Genomic DNA, 26,229 nt, shown 5'->3' with positions numbered 1-26,229 from the left:
GTTTGAATGAAATGAATTGAGAAATCAAATTGAACGTATAAAGATATCACTCTTAAGGCAATGTGTAGTTGTGAAGGAGCGTAACGCCTCATCACTCCCATTCAATTGGCTGGAACAATTTTGTTTTTTTTTAAAAAAGGTGAGTTTAAAGCGCTTTGTATAAAACGCCTAAGCCGTTTTCAAATTGACCGTATAAAGATATCACTCTCAAGGCAATGTGTAGTTGTGAAGGAGCGTAACGCCTCATTACTCCCGTTCAATTGGCTGGAACAATTTTGTTTTTTTTTTAAAAGGTGAGTTTAAAGCGCTTTGTATAAAACGCCTAAGCCGTTTTTGCTCCCATAGAACCGCGGGGGGGGGGGGGGAGGGGGCGATAAGGCTTTTTCTCCATTTAAAGCGCCCCATTACGTTTAGTCTGATGGCTATCGTAAAGCCATGCGGAACTAATTGATCTATATTGTTGTTAGGGTAAGTATGTTATCACATTGGAAAATAGCATGTTGGTTAGTGTTATTATAAAATGACTGATTTAATATAATTATATAATCAACGTGTTTAATAAATACTTTTTCTTTAAAGGCTTTCTTTTATGTTACAAGATTTATACCATTTGAAAGATTTAATCTTTATTTATTTAAATTCTTGACAGGACAAATATCCTATGCAAAACTCTCGTTTCTTTTTTTTAACAGCTAATTTTGGATAACCAACGAGTCACTGACACACACTCATCTTTATTCCTCGAGTAACGGAGATCACCCTCAGGAGGAGACCTACCATGCAAGTATAAACCCGCTGGCCGACGGCTCATCTACATTCCTCGACTACCGAAGACCACCCTCAGCAGAAAAACTACTATAAAATATAGATGAGAAAACCTCCTGACCCAACCTAAAACCTCTTATATTATTATCACAGGTGAAACTTGAACCCAAGACTTCCCATTTTCTAAATTGAAGTTCTTTGGATGTCTCATCTCATCTACTTGAGCTAGCGATCATTGCTCATGCGAAAGCACTAATAAGATATGTATAATTAGTTTTATTAATATAAAATAAAATATTTTAGCATGTGCCAATAGGAGGTCGCCGACATGAATATATAACATTTCGTATAGTTATTATAAAGGTGAATTCTAAGGACACTTACCCATTTTACTAAAAAAACCCAACAATGGGTTACGTATAGAGCTATACGGGACGTACAAGGTCCCGTATACCCCTCGTATAGTCCTATACAGGGCGTATAGGGCCACATATAGCCTATACGAAACGTAAAAAAAGGTGTCTGGGTGTCCAAAACTGTATTCTAAATTCTAAAATCTAATAAAGAGAGATAATATTGTTTAATGAAACAAGCAAAAGACCATATGGCTTCTTTTTGTGTTTAGTCTTTTTCATAAACTTTTTCCACTTCATGACATCATGTTATTGTATGTATAAATAATAATAAATTAATCACATATCTAAAGTATGTTTTAAATCAAATAAAAGCACATTGAAATGACTAAGGGCCGGCCCAATTCTTTTTAAGGGCAAAAATGAAATGAGAATTCGGCTATTTTACGAAGATTATTGTTACAACGTAAAACAACTAACCACTAATATAATTGTCTTTTTAAATAACTTATGGGTCGTCATTTATAATGTGGTACAGTGATAGAAAGTTTGGGTTTCTCAATGGAGACCCAAATTCAATCCTCACTTACAAAATTTTGAGGGATAAAGGTGGGCTCAATGAAGGAAGAATTCGGGCTATTTTACGAAGATTATTGTTACAACGTAAAACAACTAACCACTAATATAATTGTCTTTTTAAATAACTTATGGGTCGTCATTTATAATGTGGTACAGTGATAGAAAGTTTGGGTTTCTCAATGGAGACCCAAATTCAATCCTCACAACATTTTGAGGGATAAAGGTGGGCTCAATGAAGGAAGAATTCGGGCTATTTTACGAAGATTATTGTTACAACGTAAAACAACTAACCACTAATATAATTGTCTTTTTAAATAACTTATGGGTCGTCATTTATAATGTGGTACAGTGATAGAAAGTTTGGGTTTCTCAATGGAGACCCAAATTCAATTCTCACTTACAACATTTTGAGGGATAAATGTGGGCTCAATGAAGGAAGAATTCGGGCTATTTTACGAAGATTATTGTTACAACGTAAAACAACTAACCACTAATATAATTGTCTTTTTAAATAACTTATGGGTCGTCATTTATAATGTGGTACAGTGATAGAAAGTTTGGGTTTCTCAATAGAGACCCAAATTCAATCCTCACTTACAACATTTTGAGGGATAAAGGTGGGCTCAATGAAGGAAGAATTCGGGCTATTTTACGAAGATTATTGTTACAACGTAAAACAACTAAGCACTAATATAATTGTCTTTTTAAATAACTTATGGGTCGTCATTTATAATGTGGTACAGTGATAGAAAGTTTGGGTTTCTCAATGGAGACCCAAATTCAATCCTCACTTACAACATTTTGAGGGATAAAGGTGGGCTCAATGAAGGAAGACTGGGATTTTTGTGATCTCTAGTTCAATCCTGAGGACGTCCGGGCTTTACCACCAGTGAGCCTTCGGGCGGGTGGGTTTTCCCAGGAACTAGAGATAACTTGAAGACGCTTAAGAGCTCCGTACTGCTGGGTTAGGCTAGCTGACGGTGGCCTTTTGCCATTGGGTCACTCCGTACGGGGTACCTAAGCATTATATGTTTGTTGGCCGTTAAAAAATAGACTTATAGGTCATTTTCATGATTTAATATTGTTTTTGTTCTAAATTGGATGCCGTATCCAAGTGGGACCTAAAATATTAGCTTGAATTTATTCCCACTAGAGATGTCCATGGAAATGTATAAACTTCTATCATTGAATTAGTAAGTTAATTTTTTTATTGTTTGAAAGACCAACAAGCATAGAATTGTTTAGATATTTTGTACGGGGTGATCTAATAGCAAAAGGTCACTGCTAGCTGGCCCAACCTGGTTATATGATGCTCTTAAGCGCCTCTAAGTTATCTTCAGTTCTACGAAAAACTCACCCACCCAAAGACCCACAGATGGTAAAACCCAAACACCCTCAAGATCGAACTGCACAAAGGTCCCGATCTTTTTTCATTGTGCCATAGCCAGTCAACCACCCATGTCCCCATAAAGTATTTGTATGTGGAAATTGAACTTGGGTTTTCATTAAAAAAAACCTAGACTAGCTAGGTATAATACATGGTTATGATATTTTCTTTTTTCAAAAGTTACAACTTAATCATCAATGTTTGTCAAAGCATAAAGTGTTTGATCATTGGAGCAGACGTTCGTTTGTTTTTAACGGCAACTCACCTCTTGTGATTTGCACATGAGGTATTTTAACAAGATAATGAAAATATCCTATATGAGGTGACTTAAATGTTAGAGAAACTAACATCTGATCCAAGTGTTATACATGTTATGCAGGGCCGGCTCAACAATGTTGGAGTCCTAAGATTTTATAACCCTTTTATGATAATTAAAAAAAAAGAAAGAAAGTGCTAATAATGAGTCTCGAACTCATAACTAACCTACAAGTTAGTAACACACAAACTTTCGACCAGACCAATAGACATATTTATTTCTAATCTATATTTAATTTTTTTTATTTGGAAGCCTTAACTAAATGTGGGCTTATGAAAAATAAATAAATAAAATTAGAAACATGCATACGTTTGTGATTTATAAAAAAAGAACTATATAATTCGATTTTGAATTTGAATAATCGGGTCTGCTAGGCTCGAAATTCGTAGGTTCGAATTCAATTTAAAAACTTAACTCAGACTCGATTAGGTCCCGACACGAATATTTAAAACTTGACTGTGATTCATCATGGCATACTTGTGTTACTATATCAAGCAATTTTCATTTAAAAAAAATCCGTGGAACCCAAACTTTTAACATCTAAAGTGCAAAACCAAAACCAATAACAAAGTAACCGTGCACCAGTACTAGCTCTGCACGGCCTTAGCCATGCCAAAAGCGGCTGCAGATGCTACGACTCCAATCAAGGCCGTTTGCAGGGCACTCCAAACCGGCTTGTTCCCAGTGAAGTAACCCTTGGCAAACCCAAAGATCAACAGGGCTAATATGGTCACAATAACAGATGCAACCAAAGCTTTTTGAGCCACTCGGATGAACACGTAAGGTAGAAGAGGGACCGATCCGCCCACTACATATGCAATCGCTATCGTAAATGCGCTTTGAAGTGCTCGTTTTGGATCGGGCTTTTCAAGCCGAAGTTCAAATCTGGATAACAAATGAAACACAGTATTTACTAAGATTAGGTTACGGGTCAAAACGGATTCAAGTCAAAACAAGTGAATATTGTATGGGCCACGTCAAGTGGAGACCCAGTTGGACTTGGCCCAAAACTAGGGGTGGCAAATGTGACCCATGGGTTGTAATAAATGTATATAATGGGTCAAAATGGGTCAAACTATAAAAAAGAAAAAGATTGAAACGGGTCAAAACGGGTTGGCATTTCTTGGGTTTTTTTTTTAGTGGAACGAGAAAAACGGAGGAAATATTTTAGTTTTTTTTACTTTTTAGTTTTTGATTAATATTTCGAGTTATGATTTTTTAATTATTTTTTTTAATCTTTTAATGTGGGGTTTTTGAAATGAGTCAAAATGGGTTGAGATTTCAGAAACCCTCACTAAAATATTCAAAAAAAAAATTAAAAAATCATATCTCGAAATATAAATCAAAAACTAAAAAAACTAAAAAGTTTCCTCTGTTTTTCTCGTTCCATAAAAAAAATGTCAACCCGTTTTGGCCCGTTTCAATCATTTTCTTTTTTAGTTTGAACCATTCTGACCCATTATATAAATTTTATTACAACCCATTCAACCCAATGGGTCACATTTGACACCCGTGCCCAAAACATTAAGTATGGTGTTATACTATTATATTCTGTTAGTATACATGTGACATTCTTCACATCTGCTTTTGGAATATTCCTCATAGCTTTTTATGTCTAAAAGTGTATCATGATGACAACTTTTTGTCTAGAATAAACTTAATTTGTTTTGACCTTCATAAAGTGTGGCTAACATGCTAAAACAGCCACAATTTAACACATAAATAAGATTAAAGGTGAAACTTATGGTCAATTTTATATACCTAAAACTCAGAACAATACAGTCAAACCAATATTATTTATAGACTATAGTTGTTCTAATTGAATGACAGATTGCTTCTGGTTTGACACACATCACATGCTGACATGCATAACCTCTCTCTTAAATAGTAAAATATAAAAACACGACGTTTAGCTTATCGATGGCTAACTTACATATATTAGTCCAAGAAACGAGTAAAAGTTTCCTAACCATGCACTATTAAGATTCCATTTGTCTAAAATCAAGAAATAAGTGGCAGATCAACAATTATAATGCTTATGTAGTAACACTTACTTCATCATGAAATCAAGCCAGGCTTGAGGATTCTTCCTCAGAGCATTCACCACAGGCCCATACTCATGTGGCTCCACACCATACTCAGCAAGTATCTCCGCCACTTCAGCGGCCTCTGCAGTTTTTTATATATCATCAAAACACCAATCATCAGTAATTGGTGTGATTCTATTGAACATGTATCTAATTTTTTAATGAACTAAGAATTAACCTGAATCAGGTATGGTGTCAATTTCTTCTTGTTCTCTACGTAGCTCTCTAGCATAATGATCAGCTTCACTCTTTGCAGCCAAATATCTACTCATTTAAAGTAAATTTCATTAAACTCACCACAGAGATAACTTAATCAAACTGAATAATAGCAAGCTCGTTTGACTCCATATTCGAATTTGTCATAAATCTATATCAGATATTCAGGATCGAGAACAGTATGCTTGACCTATAAACTCAATTCTATAACCTAATAGAAGTCGCACACAATTTTCTATGGAGTATTATAATGTTCACTTAATCAAAAAGTTTTGATTCTATCTCAAATTCGAAACCAGATGACGATCACACCAACAATATCAACCAAAGTAAGCCTAAAAACTGAATTCTATAACCTAATAACACTTGCATACAACTTCCTAAGGAGTATTATGATAATTACTTGATCAATTGATCAAACTTTGACTCTATCACAAATTCGTAACCAGATGATGATTACACCAGCAACATGCATATTCGAAACAGATAACAATTTGCTATGGAGCATTATAATAGTTACTTGATCATAACTTTACTTCTGTCCTTCTACCTCAAATTTGAAACCATATACCGATTCCGCCAACAATACGCACATTCGAAGCACATAACTACAGTCTCCGTTAACAATATCAACAAAGTTAAACCTAAAATCAACCTAATAGCACTCGCTTACAATTTAATACGAAGTACTATAATTAATACTTAATCAAACTTTGACTCATCACAAATTTGAAACTAGATGATGATTCCGCCAGCAATACACATACTCGAAACACATAATTACAGTATCCGCTAACAAAATCAACAAATCAACCTAATAACACTCTCTTGCAATTTGATATATAGTAACATATACAACACTTGATCAAACTTTGATTCTATCACAAGTTCGGATCCAAACGACGATTACGCCAACAATATGCATATTCAAATAACATGAGTAAGTATCCGCTAACAAAATTAACAAATTAAACCTAAAATCAACCTAATAACACTGACATGCAATTCAATATAAAGTATTATAACAATTACTTGATCAAACTCCAATCCTATTACATATTCCGAACCAGATAATAATTACGTCAGCAATATGCATATTCAAAACACACAATTACAGTATCCGCTAGCAAAATCAACAGATTAAACCTAAAATCAACCTAATAACACTCGCATACAATCAGCTACAAAGTATTATAGCAATTACTTATTCTATTGCATATTCCGAACCAGATAACAATTACGTCAACAATACGCATATTCGAAACACATAATTAAACTATACGCTAACAAATTAAGCCTAAAATCAATAAAACCGTTACAAAATAAAGTCGGTTGACGGATTTACCCTCCGAGTCCCATGGAAATAGCACCGGCTGCCACCTCAGCTATACCGGCAGTGAGAATAATAGACGACGAAGCGTTGGCACCGGACAGACCGGCCGCAAGCGCGAACGGAACGGTTAAACCGTCCGAAACGCCGATGATGACGTCACGGACGATTTCACCGGCCGTGAAGTGGTTCTCCGTGTGGCGGTTGAGTAAGTACTTGTCCGATTCACATACTGTGCCCATTGGTTAGGTTAGTTAAGTGTGTGTGTGTGTGTGTGTTGAGAGTTGATACAAGTTTTGAAAAGCTTTTTGATGCGAGCGGTGCATACACATGGTGAAGGTGGCATGGGAAATGTGAAGTTTCGCTACTAGTCCTTCGAGTTTAGGGAATGTTATTATAGCTCTTGTCGATTTTTTTTTACGGAAATTTAGATCACTATCGGACTACTGACCTACCAGAATGCTAGATCATCACATTCGCAGAATATTCTGGAGAACACATTCAGGAGGAAACCCACCATAGGCGGAAAAACTGTTTGGTTCAACGTGGAACCGGTGTTTTGAAACCCGGACAGGACCTGCCAGTTGGGCAGGTTCGACCGGGACCCGCTAGGAAATCCGATCAAGTTCGCTTATTATAACCCGTTTCTAATAATATGGCCGAGTTTGGCGGTTCATGGTCCAAACGGAACCAGTGAATGAAAATTGGCTATTATTATATATATATATATAAGGGATATTTGAGAACCTTGTTGAATTTTAAGAACTTAAAAACTTCATTATTAACCACACATTTAATTAAATAAATTAGATTATGTGGTTGAGATAAAATGTGATTAAAAAATTAAATATAATAGAGAATAAAAATGTACAGTGATTACACTAATTTAAAAGTCCGTTACATCTATGTAAAAAGTCGACTAGTGCGTAAAAAATTCTATAATTTTTCTACGTACATGTAACCTTCATATATTATATATATGTAAAAAAATTCAAAAAAAAATTGTTATGTTGAGTTTTTTTGAGTTCTTAAAACTCAGAGTGGTTCTCAAAATTATATATATATATATATATATATAAATATATATATATATATACAGGGTTAGTTTCATTTGAGAACTCAAAAAAAGTTAAGAACTTTTAGGAACTCTTAAAAACCAAATATTTTTTTAACTTTTTTTTATATATTAACATTATTTTGAGACTTGTTTTATCATATTTATAAAAAAAAAAATTTGATTACATATATAAATCACAAGTTACACATGTGTAAAATTTATGTGGTAAAAATTTACACATGTGTAAAAAAACATAGATAAGCGTAAAAAAAACTAATTTTCATAATTGTAATCGTAAATATAGATGTCATAACTGATAAAAACTACACTTAAATAACATCAACATACAAAATTTTTTATTAAAAACGTTAGCTATTAAGAGTTCCTTCAAGTTCTTAAATAATTTAAGAGTTCTCAAATGATACTAATCCTATATATATATATAATAATGGTGAAACATTTGATATGACATGTTAAGTGATGAGTTGAATGATGGAGGAAATACTTAACTCACAATATAACTGAAAGTTATTATTATAAGCTAATAACCAGATTTCAAATTATTAAAATGTAATTTGTGCTTTGTAGTAAAAGCTAAATTATAGAAATTTTGTATTACACATTCAAAGTTTTTAATCAAATAAATTACGTGGGATGTAAAAGAACAGTTAATTTTACGTTTACGTTTTTATATGAGTCCGGTTATTCTTTAATTTTAAATGATAGAATTCGTGTAATGCGCGATGATTTAAGTTACCAAAATTAAATTTGTTGGGAAAGTATTTAATAACTTTTTCTCACATCTAATGAATCTTTCAAATGAGCTACTGTCTAAATTTACTATATTGAGATACACTTATTTTTCGATTAGGCAAAATCCTTCACCTAAGGATCAACGCCTGTGAACACTCACCTGAATATACAACAGTGCAGTGAGGTAAAATCCGTTGAATTCAATGGTCCAACTAGTGAACGCCACCTACTCGTCTAGTCTCCTACATCATCTTAATGCCGTTGAAACTAAATGCTGATGGCAGAGATCGAAATTTCATTTTTCGTTATAGAAGGAAGTTTTACTCAACATAACGAAAAAGAAGGGAAAATTCTCAAAATAAGCATTTATGAAAACAAATTTATAGTTTTGGGTATCATTTGTAAAAAAGTTCAGAAATAGGTATTATAAACTAGTCGTGACGAGTAGTTTGTAGAACCAATTAAAACTTGTCGCGTGTCCTTAAATCAAACGTAACGAGCACGTTCGCTAATCATTTAATCGTCACGACTAAATAAGTTTCATGCATCGTAATAGATGTCTACGAATAATTCATAAGTCCTTTAGTCGCGACAACTAGTTTACTCGGTTTATATTCCCTACACGAGTAGTTTATTAGTAGTTAACTCGTCGTAATTAGTTTAACCTTATAATCTACTCGTCGTGACTAAAGGACTTATGAATTACTCGTGGGCGTTGATTACGAGACATGAAACTTATTTAGTCGTGACGAGTAAATGATTAGTGAACGTGCTCGTTACGGTTAGTTTAAGGACACGTGGCAAGTTCTAAGTGTTCTACAAACTACTCGTCACGACTAGTTTATAATACCTATTTATGAAATTTTTGCAAATGGTACCTAAAACTAAAAATTTGTTTTCATAAGTACTTATTTTAAGAATTTTCCCAAAAAAGAATTATGTTTGCCACTAATAAACAGTTTATTGTTAATTCCAGTCACAATGTTGTAATTTTTTTTAGAATGCCACAAATGAAAGTTATCAACCAAAAGTATTTTTAGTAAAAGCTAAAATTATAGAAAATTTGTATTATACATTTAAAGTTTTCTAATCAAACAAAATAATTGAGATTTAAAACAACAGTTAATTTTACGTTTTAAGTTTTTATTTGAGACCGGTTATTCTTTAATTAACGCGATGATTTAAGCTACCAAAATTAAATTGTTGGGAAAATATTTAATAACTTTTTAAAAGGAGTTGTAGTATTCAAACTACCAAAATTAAATTGTTTCTAAAAGGAAATAAATATGGTAAATAATTGGTATTAATAATCCGTTCACAATGGTTCTATCTTATCAAATTCGAAGTTGTTGGAAAAGCATCTATAAAACTATAGGCTATTTTTGTTATGGACTAAAAATAGCACACCTATCATTTTTAATACATTAATTTTAAGATGTTTTTTTAGGTATGCTGGGATAAGGAGGACATAAATGAACTTTTTGCTTAGAAACAGAGTGGGGGAATGGTTACTATCGGACTGTTTGGCAATCTAATGTTAAGTCATTAAGAGATTTAATCAATTAAAAGTTAACATCTAAATGCTTTAGTATGTTTTTGAAGCTTACTCATTAAGAGAATTCATAAACAATTAAGAAGTTTAGTTAAACATACTTTACCTCTAACCGACATAGCTTTTTAATGCAAATCATTAAGAGACTATCAAACAACCTCAACATGTTGGGTTGTGGAACTATGTTTTGGACATTTTGCATGACACATAGGCAAAATAGCAAGACTATACCGCGCTAGGGCTTGAAAGTGCTAACTATGGAAGACGGACACTAACACAATAACGAGACGAGGGGCTTCAAAGCGCTAGACGGGACCTATCTAGCTTGTTAAAGCTAGTTAACTCACGACATCCACGTTAATGGGTGGAATAATTAAAAGCCCACTGTCTACGTAAGAGTAACGTGTCACTTTAAATAGAACATATTATTTTAGTTAGCTGACAACACATAGCGTAACTATACAATATATGTATAATAATCATGGGGCACATTTATGTGATTGTTAAGAAACGTTTTTCAATATATAAGAATATACAATTATATACATAACTAAGCGCAATTATACAAATATAAAATAATGTATAATAACGTGTCGCATTTATGTAACTATTAAATAACGTTAAATATGTAGAAACATGCAATTATATACATAACTAAGTGACCGTTACCAGTGACGAGACTTGGACTTTTATGTAGGGGGTGAAAGTCATCAAGCAAACAATGCTTTTCTAGGTACCTGGCAGACCTTGGCCCATGTACAGAGTTGTCCGGTTCATACAAGCCTTGGCCACCGTCTCAATCGATATCACCAGAGGCCGGAAATTTGAAAAATCGTATCACATAACATTATAAAACCTAATCATAGTGATTGTTCAATTGTTAAAATAGCAGCCTGATGGGTTTGAACTATTAACCAAATAACAAAATAAGGGATCAAAAAATGACATCTTTTGTTTTATAAAGTATAAGAGCCAGTTTTTTTTTTCTTTAACAGCCAGTTATGTAACATTGAAGTCGGGGTGCAATTGTAGAGATGTTGGGGTGGTTTCGCGAGTTAGGCTCCGGACATGCTAATGTGAAGCTGGTTCGTGGCTTCGTGCTCTAATGTGATACAAATATGTACTATTTTATGCTCACAAAAGTTAAAAAGCTAATGGAAACATGTAAACTAATTATAACTTTTCATAGGATAAATAACTTATACTTTTATAACAAACTAGCATTGTGACACACGCGTTGCGCCGTGATACATTAAACCATGGAACGGGTCGGATCACCTAACAAAGTTAATTAAATAAATATAAAATAAATAAAGTGTACGGTTGGCCTTACAATTATAATGCAATAATATGTTCTCTACCAGATCGTAGTCACTTTCTTGGAACGCACCAAGCTAGTATTGAATCCTCTAACCATGATCATGAACCTTTTCTAGTGCATCCGTATTCACCAAATGCATTCCTCTTTCGTAGCATCATGACTCGTCAATGAAACCAACATGCGGCTAGAGTAATCACATCAAGTATTGGGCACGTGGGTGAGTGAACTCTAGGTGTGCTTGAGTTAGGATTCACTCCGGTCATGTCAAACCTTGCCAATTAGCTTACGGAGATTGGGTTCTCACTACCGGTCCAAGTGGGAATTCTTGTAATAAAGCCCCTTGTAGTCGTTATCTTGAATATGACACAGAATCAACTGTAAATACTGCAAACAAACTAAAATTTCATTCATTAATAAGGCAAACAGAAGTGGAAAAAAAAAACCAAACCAACTCAAATATCTTGCAATAATAATATGACGAAAAATTACCACCACGTTGTATCAGACGTTCTAGTTTAAACATATCAGCAAATTGCTTTTAAAAAAAGATCAGCATATTCTCTCGAGGATAGTCTTTCACCAATAAAACAAAAGGCTACAAACTGTGATATTCGTAACACAAAAGGCTTCAAATTGTTGTATTCATTATACAAACAATCGGTTTTTTTCATTAATGTATTGACTCAATATTTAACCTTATATAAACTTATTTATGAAGTGTGTATACTAACATGAGATCCTTCTACAATATGTTCTTCCAAAATATTTAATATGGCAGTGTAAGGTAAGTAAACAACTATTTTATTAAAGTGGAAAAGAAAGAATGCTGTAGATCTTTTCACACACCAATCTTCAAAGTAAGTCATATTTCAAATAACATTCCAACTTATAGCAGAAATTTACTCAAAGAATTTGTCAGAATATGAATATATATATATATATATATATATATATATATATATATATATTCCATTTGAGGAGTAAGCATTTTATACAACAAGCCCTGTTGAGAAAGATGAAACCCTAATTTCCACATGATATATGAAAAACTTAAATTGTCTTAACATTCTTCAATCCTTGAATTAAAACACAACTGAAATGTCAAATTAATTAATTTCAACTTCAATGGTGAAATCAAGTCAAATTAATTAATTACCTCAAAGAATGTTGAGGACGCTTGATTGGGAACAAATGAGTCTGAATCGATTTCATCTTCTCCCTCCGAATCGATTTCTTCTTCAAATTTTTTTTCCCTCATTTCTCTCGCAAGCCTATGAACCACATGAGTCCACATCGACATCTGGTAGCACAACCGATTTAGGGTTTAAGGATTTGACTTGCGTGAGTGCGGGTTATCATACGATCTTGCAGAGAATCATCAACAGAGCATCCACATGCTTTCTGTAGGGTCTAAAGTGAAAGAAACAAAAATAAGTGTCCAGTGCTGTTCTATCACATGATCACTATCTGTGTGTAATATATGTATGTATCGTGTGCTTTAGAAGTAAGTACGTACATAAACCATCATAATTTGTAAAAATGATGAACAGTGCTAAATGTGAGAGTATTGAAAGTTGCATTTTAAATATATATATAATAACAAAAAAATAAAAATAAAAATAATCAATGCACCTTATTATTGAATTTATCAAATAAATGAGTTAACCGTTACATATATAGTTTGGTACATGGAAGTGAAGGGTGCCACGAGGTTCAAATTGAAGTGCATGCCAGATTAAATTAAAACAAATAAACCTATAAGACAACCAGATACCAGTCAAGTTTTGTGAGGTTGAGTTGATGTATCATGTTTACTTTTTTAATTTCATATTTGTCGAAGAGGACAAAAGGTAAAAATATACAAGTGACCATTAAAAAAATAACCTAGATATCACTTAAACTAGAGGTGTATAAAACCGGCTTTAAACCCAAACCCAACCGGTTTATAAACTAAAGTTGACCAAACCGATTTGGTTTATAAATCGGTTTAGAAGCAAGATAGGCCGGCCTAGTCCAGGTCGGTTCGGTCCAGTTTAGAACCGGTTTTCCTCAAGCTGGTTCGGTTTTAAAACCGGATTGGTTGTTCAAAACGTAATCGGTACCAAAACCGGCGGTTGGGTCGGTTCATGAACCGTTTTTGGTGAAACCGGTTTTCTTATCAAACCAGTTCAAGTTGGTTTGCCAACAACCGGTCCCAAACCGGCTTTTTTGTACACCTTTACTTAAACCATCATGTGCAGGGCCAATCCTTTCCAAAGCCCCAATATTTAACGGTCCACAAATTGTTTATGTGCAACGCATTTGCAGGCTAGCTAATATAATAAAAGTTGCAATGGAGAGAGAGACTGAGCGATATAATAACAAAGGTGCGTGCAAAACTGTATACGAGTTTATATGGCTTACTTTCAGTAAGGGATTTACAAGTGAATAGCCATGCAGTTTCAGATTTTTTCTTAATAAACCTTCTGATCGGGTAACTACAAGTAAAACAAATTTCGTATAAAAATGAGTAAATTTTTCCATAATAAAAGTAGTTGGTGTGCACGAAAGCATGCTTATCATTCCTGCACGAATACATGTTTACACTTTTGCTAAATATTTATGTAACTTCCTTTAATAGACCCGTGAGGGCTGTAAACGAGTCGAGCCATGTGATTTCGAGCTTGAGCTCGAAATTAAACGAGGCAGCTCGGCTCAACTCGAGCTTAAAGTTAGATGAGCCAACGAGCTGAGCCGAGCTTCAGCTCTGTTAAAAAGTGAGCCAGCTCGACTTCGGTCAGGGCCGTATCCGAGAATCCCTTCAAATTTTGGGGTATGGTACGAGTAAAAAACAAACCCTTAAATTGCATTATCAATTATGTAATAGATAATTTGACAATTTTACCAATATAGTTGTCTTTCAAAAACCCAAAACAATCAAATAATAATAAACATGTTATTAAAATGATTCATATAAAACACAAATAAAAATTTTTTTCCATATAAAAAAAAGAACACTAATCGTGAGAATTGAACCCATGGCCTTTGTTACTATAGTTTATAACATTTTTCCGTTCAACCAGAGACAATTTTGTGTTATAATAAAATTATATATAAAATATAAATTTTATTTTTTAACAATTATGGGCTTCAGGGAGAGTGAGCCTGGGTCCGTCGGCATCCTCGCCCTCCTCTTGGGCCGGGCCTGACTCCGGTCATTTGAAATCAAGTTTTTATAGCTACCTTTATTCGAGCTTTAATCAAACGAGCTAAAAGCTACAATTTTTTAAACTACCATTTATTCTAACATAATTTTTCTCCAACCAATGATAAATTATGGATTTGCCGCATATTTGTCAATGGTCAAGTTATTTTACAAAAGAAAACAAAAATGAGAAGGACGGGCACATAAAAATCCTTCAAAAAAATTTAAAAAATTAAATAAATAATCATAACTCAAAATTTAATAAAAAAATAAAAAAAGTAAAAACACAAGAGTGTTTCCACCCTCTTTTTCGTTCTAAAAAAAAACAAACACACACACACACAATGTTAAGGGAAAAAGATAATCGTGTCTTTTGTTTATCATTGTGTTTTATGTTTATTTTCGTCATTGATTGTGTTTTTTTTTCCTTAACATTGTGTCTTTTTTTCTTGATATTTTGTTATATTACTCAACATTGTGTTATATTTTGCGATTTATTGTGTCTTTTTTTTAGTTATAATTGTTTCTTTTGTTCATTTTCGTCATTGTGTCTTTTGTCTCTGCATTGTGTCTTTTGGGGTTCGTTTTTTTTTTAATTTTTTTTGGAACGAGAATGACGAGTTTTGTTTTGTTTTTAATTTTTTCATTTTTTTATTTATATTTTAAGTTATGATTTTTTTATTAATTTTTTGGAATTTTTTTTTCCGTTTCTAATCTCTTATAGAAATTTGATCGAAAATAAAACCAATTTTATTTAACTATTTAAGTACTCCAAAATAAAAAACTACTACATTTTCTCTTTTCTAGTTTAATTAAGTAATATATTTTTATATCTTTAGGGTTAGGCTATAATAGGAAGTATAGTTTTTGTAGGAAAGATAAGAAGTAATCTTGTCCATTGATTTTAAATATGAAGGGTTGAGATTAGTTTAGGGCAAATTAAGTGTGAAAATAAGGGGAAGGGTATAAAAGGAATAACACATTTGTTGACATTCTTTTTCCACATGCAAGGCACATGCCAAATTCTCCAATCATTTTTAAACGTCCATAACTTTTTTTTACGATGTTTTTATTGAAAAACAAATTCATCATAATAATTAGTGTCTTTTTATCTTTTATATGAGTACCATATTGTTATATAAAAATTAAAAAAATTAGTGGGTTTTTTATAAATTATGTTTTACAAAATTGTGTTATACAATAGTATTTTTTATTGTTTTTTTTTATTGTGTTTTTTACATTGTGTCATACAGTTGTGTTTTTATCATTGTGTTTTTTTTTTCATAGTGTTTTTCATTGTGTTTTTTCGGCGGCCGTTTTCCGGTGACTTTTTTTCGGCGACTTTTTGGTGATTTTTTCTGTGATTTTTCTGGCGAAATTTCTCGGGGATTGTTTTCCGGTGACTTTTCGACGACTTTTCTGGTGAAATTTCCATAGACTGTTCCGGCGAGGTGGTGGGTGGGTGATGGTTGTGGTGGCGGTGGAGTGGTGGTGGTTGTAGGAGATGAGTGAAGATGTAAGTGGATTTTGAGATTAAAGTAAGTGGGTTTTGATATTAAAGTGTTAGACTAAAATACCCTCCTTCATAGCCTTCTTTGAAAAATCAAACTTCTTATTTGAACCTAATCCTATATCTTTATTATTATCTTTGTTCTACTCCACTCACAACCATTTTCAACAAATATTAAAAATTATACGGTATGAATAGTGTTACCACTAACTTTCTCATATAACATTTTCTCTCTCTATTTAATCACGACTAATCATAACTAAATCATATAATTTACAAAACTATTTCACAAAAATATAAGGATTATATTAAACTAGTGTTAGACGCTGCTGGTAAAACCCTCATATTGAAACCCGGGTGTTGGTAAAACATGAGCGTTACAACGGTTAGTTGACCTGAATTCAGTTAGTATTGGTTATGTTCTTACGGTATAGACACTGTTGGTAAAATCTAAGCATTAAAACCCAAAAAATAAATATTTCAACTTTAACATATAGAAGTATTAACGCGGTTCCAGACATTGAGAGGATAACTCTACACGAATTCGGTAGGTTTCAGTTACGAAACCGGAGTTAAAAAGACAGAAACAATAGAAACATTGAGGCAAATCAATGGGATGGTACCCGTGGGTAAACTCAGATGCTGATAAACCCGAGCGTTTTCGCTTTATTCATACTTCCACTAATGTTAATATTAAAAAAAACTGGTTGAACTTAAATGTTGGTTTACGTGAAAACAGTTATGCCGAGTGGGCCCCACACAAAAACCACCCGTTCTTCTCCACAGTCACCACTTACACTACACCACCTCCATTGCTAACGTCTTAACTGCTTTCATTTCACACACACACAAACACACACACTCAATGATTAAACCACTTCACTGAAATCACTCTCAGATCTGGAACATGTTGAATTCAACATGAAGAAGCTCAGATCAAACCTACCTCGCCGTAAACGCACACATTATTCACCTCTTCTCATACCTAAACTCACTCAAAACGACGTCGATTCGTATTCTAATTTGACGCGAGAAGTCACGTTCTCGTGCGATTCGTCCACGAACAATAACTCGCTGAAGAAACGAAGCTTTGCTGACGAAAATGGCGCGGAAACCGGTGAGTTTCGGAGGATTACGAGGTCGTGTAACGCGAAGGAGGCCGTTGAGGTATCGGAATCGCCATCGTGTGTGGATCAATTGTGTAATTCAAGCTCGAATAGCGTAATTCGAATAGTTAGCGGAAGAGGTAACGACGTCGTTTCAGGTTCGGTTAGTTTTAGACGTGAAGTGAAGTACGAAACGACGTCGTGTAATGAATTGTTATCAGCAGCGGTTAATGAAAGTGATAATGAAGCCGGAATTGAGAGTTCGGAAGTCACTATGCGGTCCGAGTGTTCGGTTATTCAGAAACGGTTCATTAACGGAAGAGATAACGATAACGACGTCGTTTCAGGTACGGTTACTTCTAGACGTGATTTGAAGTTCGAAACGACGTCGTGTTTCGAATTATTATCAGCAGCGATTAATGACGGTCAAAACGGAGGTAATAACGACGTCGTTTCAGTTTTAGTTAATTTTAGACGTAATTCTTCTCAGGCGAAATTAACGTTAACGACGTCGTGTTTTGAATTATTATCAGATGCAACGGTCAACGATGGTCAACACGGAGGATATAACGACGCCGTTTCGGTCTCCGTTTCTTCTTCTTCTCAAGTGAAGTTGAAAACGACGTCGTGTTTTCAATTATTATCAGAAGCAGCAGCGGTCAACGAAAGTCAAACCGGTGGAGATAACGACGCCGTTTCTGTCTCCGTTACTTCTCCTGAAACGAAATTCCAAACGACGTCGTGTTTCAAATTATTATCAGAAGCAGCAGCGGTCAACGAAAGTCAACACGGAGGAGTTAACGACGCCGTTTCAGTTTCCGTTACTTCTAGACGTGACTCTCCTCAAGCGAAGTTAACGGCGTCGTGTTTCGATGACGGTCAATCAGTAACAAATAAAACAGTCAACGAAGATGACGAAACTGAATTGGAGAATTGTGGAGAGTCAAAGCTGAATTTAGCTGACATTGATTTAACCTGTTCAGAACAGTTTTCATTTGATGAAGAGAGTGATTACTCGTCGGCCGGTTGTACAGATGCTGTTATGGAGAGTTCTGAGGTGGAGTTTTCGTCTGATTTTGCTACATTGTCGTGGTACGATTCCGGTAGTCAGTTTTCGGAACGGTCGGTTGGTGATCCGGTTCCCTCACCGACGTTTCAGCTGTTTTTAATTTACCGTCAAAAGTTTTGCAAATCAGAGTTTTCTACGGTAGTCGCGTCGGAAGATAGTTATAATGAAGCTTCTGATAGAGTTGTTGTAAGTGATTATGCCTTTGCATCAGTTACATTGTTAGATGAGTTTGTAAATAGCATAGTTTGTTAATTGTTGCTATGGATTATTATAGTATTATCAAACTATTTGTGTATATGCCACTGCTATTAATAGATAACAAGCATACTGGATTACCATGAATCTTCTAATAGGATTATTGTTAGTGATTATGCCTTTGCATCAATTACATTGCCTTATTTTTGTATATAATTAGGTTGCTAGCTTCTCATTAATTTTTTAGAGGAGTTTGGAAATGGTAGTTTGTTAATTGTTGCTGTGAGGAGATGTATATTGCAGTTTATAAGTTGTACTATTTTGTTACAGTCTTAGTTTTATTTATAGTGTTATCAGTTAAATGTTTGTATTTATGTCACTGTAATTAATAGATAATAAGCATGCTGGATTACTATGACCCTTCTAATAGATTATGCCTTATTTTTGTATATAATTAGGTTGCTAGCTTCTCATTAATTATTAGATGAGTTTGTAAAGAGTAGTTGCTTATATGCTGCTATGTGGAGATGTATATTGCCTTCCAGAAGTTGTACTCTATTGTGATAATCTTAGTTTTATTTACAGTATATCAATTAGCTATATAGATGTCATTGCTCTTAATAGTTAATAGATAATTAGTGTTATAAGTGAAAGTCAAAATTTGAAGAAAGTCAATGCAGTCAACAGGAAGTTCAAGGGCTAATCACTAATGTGTCATTAAGTGGTGAACTAAACTTTGGTTGACTTTTGACAGTTCTTATACTTGAGGGACTGTTTGTGCCAAGTTTCGAAGAGAGTTTGTTAGCTGCTCGTTAACGGTCTGTTAGAGAGTTAGGATTCTTTAGTACTCGATGATTCAATTGCTGTAGTCATTCATAAGTAAATTTCTTGGTTTGTTCGATTATATCATTTCTTTGGTGTTTTCCGTATCAAACATTGAGATGTTTGATGAGCTTTGCAGTTGCATACTGGATTACTTACTACTAAAATGGATTAATGGTAGATATAACGTGGCTTAAGTTATCATGTTTAGAAATTGTTAAGGCCTGAAGATGAAGAACACGAAGAAAGCTACCAAATGATGAAGAGAAGGGAGAGGAGGCAAGTGTATCTACACGACTATGCTGAGGAATACTGTGTGATGAAGGAGTATGGGGATTTGGCTGTGCACCAAAGGTTGCAGATGGTGCATTGGATAATGGAGGTTCGTTATAACCGCTTTATGATATAAATTATTCTCTTAAGTTAAAGGCATTTACTAGAATAAGGGCACTGCTAATTGGAGCGTACTTGTTTATTAATCCTACTTCATACTTTTTAAAAGCAGCAATCAGCTAACAAGGACCTCCAGAAAGAAACCATGTTCCTAGGCGTCAACCTTTTCGACCGATTTTTGAGCAAAGGATACTTCAGAAGCCAAATGGAGCTTGAAATTGCTGGCATTGCTTGTCTCACACTTGCTACAAGGATTGAAGAAAACCAGCCCTACAACAGGTCTGATTTTACCCCTTTATCGTTATCGGATCGCATGCATTTTCCATCTTTTGCAAGCCTTCAGCTCATAGTAAACATGATCTGAAACTACTTATTTATTTTCTTTCCTAATGGGATTCGTTGTATTTTAATCACTGCAGCTTTCAGCAAACGCTATTCAACGTAGGACGTAATGAATACAGCAGATCAGAAGTTGTTGCAATGGAATGGCTGGTCCAGGAAGTCCTCAACTTCCAATGCTATTTACCAACCATCTACAATTTCTTATGGTAAACAATATTCTCAAAACCATCAATCAAGTAAATCTACTAACTTTCCGTTTCATTGTCACGCTTAAAGGTTCTATCTGAAAGCTGCAAGATCTGATGAAGGCGTAGATAAAACAGCCAAATATCTTGCAGTGCTTGCACTACTGGGCCATGAACAATTATGCTACTGGCCTTCAACCGTAGCAGCCAGTTTAGTCAGCTTAGCATGTTTAGCCGGAAAAGGACAGTCTTCTCTCCAACAAATTACATGGGTATGAACTTAATTGATTCACATACAGCCGAAACTGTTATAAAACAACCGAAATTTAACCATCTAAGTATCTAACTATTAATCCAACTTTCTGGATTTTGCATATTCAGATTCACAACGGGTCAAATGATAAGGATCTGCCTGACTGCATAAAGGTAATAGCTTTCAAACCATACTGTTTACGTGTAGTGATTCATATATTATGACTATCGCAAGCCTAATATTGTAATTGTATGCTGACAGTCTCTGGAGTGGTTGGTTCAGTACATATAATACATACCGGAAGATGGGCGTTTATAAAAGTTATCCCGGTTTTGAATAAGTAGAGCACGGTTACAAAAGGTATTATATTTTGTTAACATAGTTACAGAAGCTATCCATTTTTCCACACTAAAACAGTAAAAGTAGATATTAGTATATTACCATTTTTACATCCTCTGTTGTAAACTTCCTATAGTAAAAACGACATCAACTTCTAGATTTGCATATAATAAAATTTCATATCTTATCTTTGTTATATGAAGCGGATCTTCGATTATTTGGAAGCTTGTTGTTTTTCATCGGATAACTTGACAGGTGTCGCGGGAGAGTCTTTATTTGAACCTTCAGTTTTCTGAACTTTTTCATTAGTCTTTGACACCTCTTCAGCTTCTTGAACCTTCTCTTTAGTTTTGGACTGGACACCTTCAGCTGTCTTTGCAACCGCAGCAAACGCACCTGCAATCCACACAGCTCCGTTAGACACGTATTCACTTGCCTTCTGCTCAGCTACAGCAACAGCAGATTTTGTTTTTTCTGATACTTGGTAACGGTTATCCACTTCTTTCATCTTATCGGTCAAACCCATCTTTTTGTCGATGGAAACCGCAGTAGCCGACGCGTTTGATGATATCTGGTGTTTCTCGTCAAATGACTTTGCTTTCTGTAGCGCGTCTTTTCCCAAAATATAACCCTTTGCTAGCATGGTGCTTACCACTTCTTCTGCCTTTCGTCCAAATTCGCTTTCGGTCTGCTCCCGAGTGAAATCCAATAATGAAATCATTATACATTTGGTGATTAATAATAATAATAATAATACAAACGAATCTTAACTGCGATACATAAGACAGTTATGTACTGACCGGTGTATATGGAGTAGCCCCCGCAGGCAGTTTGTAATTCTCAACCGGGCTTAATGAAACTGACAGATCTCCAATTTTGGCTCCCTGCAAAGTTTGTTAGAAAACATTAAGGAGACGGCCGCACTAAAACTAGTTGACAACTAAAACTTAACTTACAGTTAAAAGAAGCGCTGTGTTTGCTCCTTGTGATTCCACGAATGTGACAAACGCGTATTGGGTGGTTTCACTTTCACTGCACGGTTAACCGTTTAAACTCAAAGGACTAATTAAACAGTTACATATGGAACACGAGGCAATAAACGTTACTCAAACCTTTTCATTTCAATATAATAGATATTTCCTGAAAACGAGAAGAATTCTCGGATATCCTTCTCGGTGACCCCGATTGAGACATTACGCACTTTCACTGTCTTGGTCTGTTGATTAGAGATCATGATATCATTACAAATTTAAAATTAATAAACGAATAATTGAATAAAGGAAGTTTGGTTCTCACTTCTGCAACATTGGCGGTTGTCGGAGGAACGTTTGTTTCAGCTTTTGGTTCAGTTGCAGCCATCATCGCCTAATATCAAAATGCACATATTCAGCCATGTATTCTTAAAGCATTTCCACATTCAAAACTAACTTGTTTTATTTTCTTTTATATAAGAAAGTTTATGTTTAGGATCATGCTTCTTAGCCAGCATTTTGAACGCGCCTCAACGAATGAGTTGCGATGAAATCAGTGACCCGTGATCATAACCCGGACCGAACTTTAATTGACCTCAAAGTTCAAAATACCAATAACATATTTAAGTTTGTTCAACCACCAAAATCAATACACCAACCCTAACCCATTATTCTTCTTTAGTTCTTTACAAACATTACACAATCACAACAAAAAAACAAGAAATTTAACAAATACATTAACAATCCCTTTTCAAATTCAATATGACAAGATGTTGGTTATGAATGTAATCAAGAATATAATATGATGAAACAAAAAATGGGTGTGATATGTACCGATATTTGAAGAATTGGGTCTCAAAGAAGACAGAGGTGTTCGCAGGTGGCCAATGGAGGATGATAAAGATAAGCCATCAAAAGTGGTTCCCGCGAAAACTTCGGTTACCTGCATCAATATCATCCTCTCCCAATTTATGTGATGAAAAAATGGTGCAATAATATGCTGGATTATCGATTTCTTTTTTTTTTCTTTTTTAATTATAATGATTTCGGTTCGGTTTGCCTAAAACCGGTCTCAAACCGGTTATTTTGCACACCTCGGTTGTTTGGCCTTTAAAGCTCCCCTTACCGTCCACTTTAAAGCCCAAAGATGATGGTCTTATTGGGCGTTTTTTTATCTCTTTTTTAATAGTTTTGCATACATTGAAAACTTTATTTATTTTTTTTTCTTTAACCACTTTTAAATCCAAATAACCTGTCTACTGTGGAATTTGAACTTTTGACTGCCAAACAGAGAGACTAAGAAAACTCCTATTACACCATCAAATCCAAGTGCTTGTGTTTATGATTTTTATGATTTTAGATTAACCGTATTTTAACCGTTGACTTTTCTATCATTGTAGATAAAATCTAAAATCCTACAGTCCAGTTCGGCCTTTTCTTACTCCATATATATTGGATGGTAAAACACATTTCTAAACATAACCAATAACTATTATTCGGTACACATTAATTAATTATATATTAAATGTTACAAACTTTATAAAGTAAATATGGATGATTTATGTTGCATTGCTACACATATAATATTTATGATCATTAGGCCTTCTTTAAGGTAAACACAAGTGGTTGGTCAACAAGAGCAAGCCATTTTTCTCCCTTTTCCTCATAAACCCCAACATCTCCACACACAACTTTACAACTACTACATACACTAGGACAAAATACAAATTTGTATCCAATGTCACAAGCCTTCTCAATCCTAAACCAATTATTCACCATGCCCACCCCCGGCCGCCCTATAGCGCCACCACTTCTTACATAATATCTCCGTCCTGCTACCATATCGCCACCACCACCACCACCACCTCCAATATTACTTAGCTTCCATACAGTTGATTGGACACATATTGTTGCGGCATTGAACAAAATGTTGAGATCACTAGATAAATATATGGTGTTTTGTTTGTTGTCGAGTGGTATGAACCGAAGAGATAGTCCTTTGAGAGTTGAGTATTTTCTTGAACGACATAGGGCGGGCAAAAACCGTCTCTTGTTGCTAGAGATAGGCCACCACCGCTATTGTTGGACTGGACTGGGGCTATGTAATATTTTAGACTCGGTTGAACCTCTTGACCGTCAGAGTAAAGAGGCTTCGTGGCAGTCATGGCAGCGACAATGGTGGCTTGAATGGATTGGGTGGATGTTACATAAAAGAAAGATAGAAGTGTGGATAAGAGAAATGGAATTATAAGCTTGGATTTCATTTTGCGTTTGTAGTGAATGAACAATACAAGAGTCGTGACACTATATATATAACATATAGGCACAGGTATAAACATACATAACTAATTAATACTAACATAGTTTTCATAATCGAATATGGTGGGACCAGAAATCAGGATAACAAATAGTTTGGATTAGGAATGGTATATACCGCAATTATTCTTCTGGTCTAATGACTTAAGGCATAAAGTGATGTTTGATGCCAGGGCCGGTCCAATGTTTTTAGAGGCCATAAGCGAACTAAAAAAGTTATGAGTCTAGCTTTTAAAAAACTTTATGTAATAAACCCTTCTACTTTGCCCGAGCTTGAGATCGACAACAATAACAAGAATTAGCAATAATAAATTAGTTTAATGCAAAGGCCTAAAAACAAATGTAATGCATTATGTACTATCATTATCATTCAGTTGAAAAGCAAACACAACAATGATAATAGCAAGTAAATTACATAATTTGTATTGTGTAATACTTTAGAGAAATGATAAATGGAAACTGAAATTAACTAAATATCAAATGTCTTAACAATGATAAATAGCAACTTAGCAATGTATGATTTCTTGTCTGCAGGTGGGTCGTGGGTGCTATTTTTATCGATTCATATTCATTTGTTTTTTGGGTTTTTAACACATTTAAGATGAAGATTATTTCTTTCAGTCAAAATCCAATACACATATATAACTTTGGTGTAAAAAATTGGGGACCCTATTCTTTTGGTGGCCCTATGCCTTTGCCTAGCCTTCTAAGCCTATAGGTTCGGCCCTGTTTATGCTTAAAATATTTGTAATCTCAGGTTTGAAACCTGACACAAGGGGGTTTTCGATTTTCCCGTAGTAGTGGGTTTCCTCATTGATGGTATTTCTAGACGACTCAGACCTGTAACGCTAAAATCTGTATGGACGGTTTACATCAGAAAGGTTTACTCGGATATCATCGGTAATTTCAAACATTGTTAAAAAAGAGGAAAGGTATATACCATATAACAAGTAAGCGTGACGTGTCATCATAAATTATTTAATTATTTATTAAAAAAGGGTAATTAGGATTGTTGTTATTGAAAGGTTAATATTATTGTTAATCTCTATTAATCATGCATGCATTCCAATATTAGGAGTAAAATAAAGGTGGTCGATTGTGAAACCTGTGATGTGGCATATTGTAATTGGAGCAAGTTCACGAGGGCATGAAGCAGTTAATAAGTCCGTGTATGTTTCTTGTATTTACGTTCTTGTAACTTTTGGTAAAATATAACAATATAATATTTAAAACATAATTATTGGTTTTGACTTTTGATTGTATCTAAGTTACAAGTTCATTCAAGTGTTTGTATGGTGGTTTGTTTTTCAGTTTCTTGAATTTTAATTTCTAGATAGAGATGATAGTTAAGGATCGTTACTCCTTGAGTTTAAAAGGTCTGTAATTGACTTATGTTTGTGGATGAGCGGACATAAGCCTCTGAAAATAATTTGTTTTTTTTAAAGAAGAATTAAAAAATGTTTTTATGGTCTTAAAAGATAAGCTAATATTCAATTTCTTCAAACTTATTCACACTCTACCAACATCCACTGTCCGCCACCACCGTTGCCCACCGCCACCGTCCACCACCGTCTACCACCGCCACCGCTGACCACCACTGTCGACCACCACCACCACCGTTCACCACCTACAATCATCGTTTACCACCAATCGTCCACCACTGTCCACTACCACTATCATCGTCCACCACCCACTACCACAATTCGTACACCACCACCAATTATTTTAGCAGTCTACAGACATTAAAAAACAAACAGTCTTCTTTTTACAGACTATAGAGGCTTGGTCTACATTTTCTTCTACAGATGTTTGCAGACGTGGTTCGCAT

The 26,229-nt window shown here is 34.5% G+C and overlaps 2 protein-coding genes and 2 pseudogenes across 3 annotated transcripts; 1 reads left to right on the top strand and 3 right to left on the bottom strand.

Annotated features, from left to right (window-relative positions):
- Nucleotides 1–3,987: 3,987 nt before the first annotated feature.
- LOC143540964 (vacuolar iron transporter-like) lies at nt 3,988–7,275 on the bottom strand. Its single transcript, XM_077033902.1, has 4 exons — nt 7,049–7,275; nt 5,666–5,751; nt 5,455–5,569; nt 3,988–4,285 (listed from the first exon to the last, which is right to left on the bottom strand). Exons 1-4 carry the CDS (start codon nt 7,273–7,275, stop codon nt 3,988–3,990), a joined length of 726 nt encoding a protein of 241 aa, XP_076890017.1.
- Nucleotides 7,276–17,331: 10,056 nt separating this feature from the next.
- On the top strand, nt 17,332–21,066 carry LOC143540973 (uncharacterized). The gene is made up of 7 exons (XM_077033906.1): nt 17,332–18,771; nt 19,814–19,984; nt 20,108–20,274; nt 20,415–20,543; nt 20,614–20,794; nt 20,904–20,948; nt 21,037–21,066. Exons 1-7 carry the CDS (start codon nt 17,332–17,334, stop codon nt 21,064–21,066), a joined length of 2,163 nt encoding a protein of 720 aa, XP_076890021.1.
- A 225-nt stretch (nt 21,067–21,291) lies between these two features.
- Nucleotides 21,292–23,062, bottom strand: LOC143540972 (binding partner of ACD11 1-like; annotated as a pseudogene). Its single transcript, XR_013136677.1, has 6 exons — nt 22,920–23,062; nt 22,411–22,479; nt 22,227–22,330; nt 22,071–22,146; nt 21,915–21,998; nt 21,292–21,802 (listed from the first exon to the last, which is right to left on the bottom strand). The product of XR_013136677.1 is annotated as a binding partner of ACD11 1-like (transcript).
- A 619-nt stretch (nt 23,063–23,681) lies between these two features.
- On the bottom strand, nt 23,682–24,349 carry LOC143540963 (miraculin pseudogene; annotated as a pseudogene).
- Between the last annotated feature and the right edge of the window lie 1,880 nt (nt 24,350–26,229).

The sequence above is a fragment of the Bidens hawaiensis genome, unplaced genomic scaffold, assembly GCF_021521415.1.
Source record: "Bidens hawaiensis isolate Kalapana, Puna unplaced genomic scaffold, B.hawaiensis_p1.1 tig00012418_1, whole genome shotgun sequence".
NCBI lineage: Eukaryota > Viridiplantae > Streptophyta > Magnoliopsida > Asterales > Asteraceae > Bidens > Bidens hawaiensis.
This window is presented reverse-complemented; position numbering and strand designations above follow the sequence as displayed.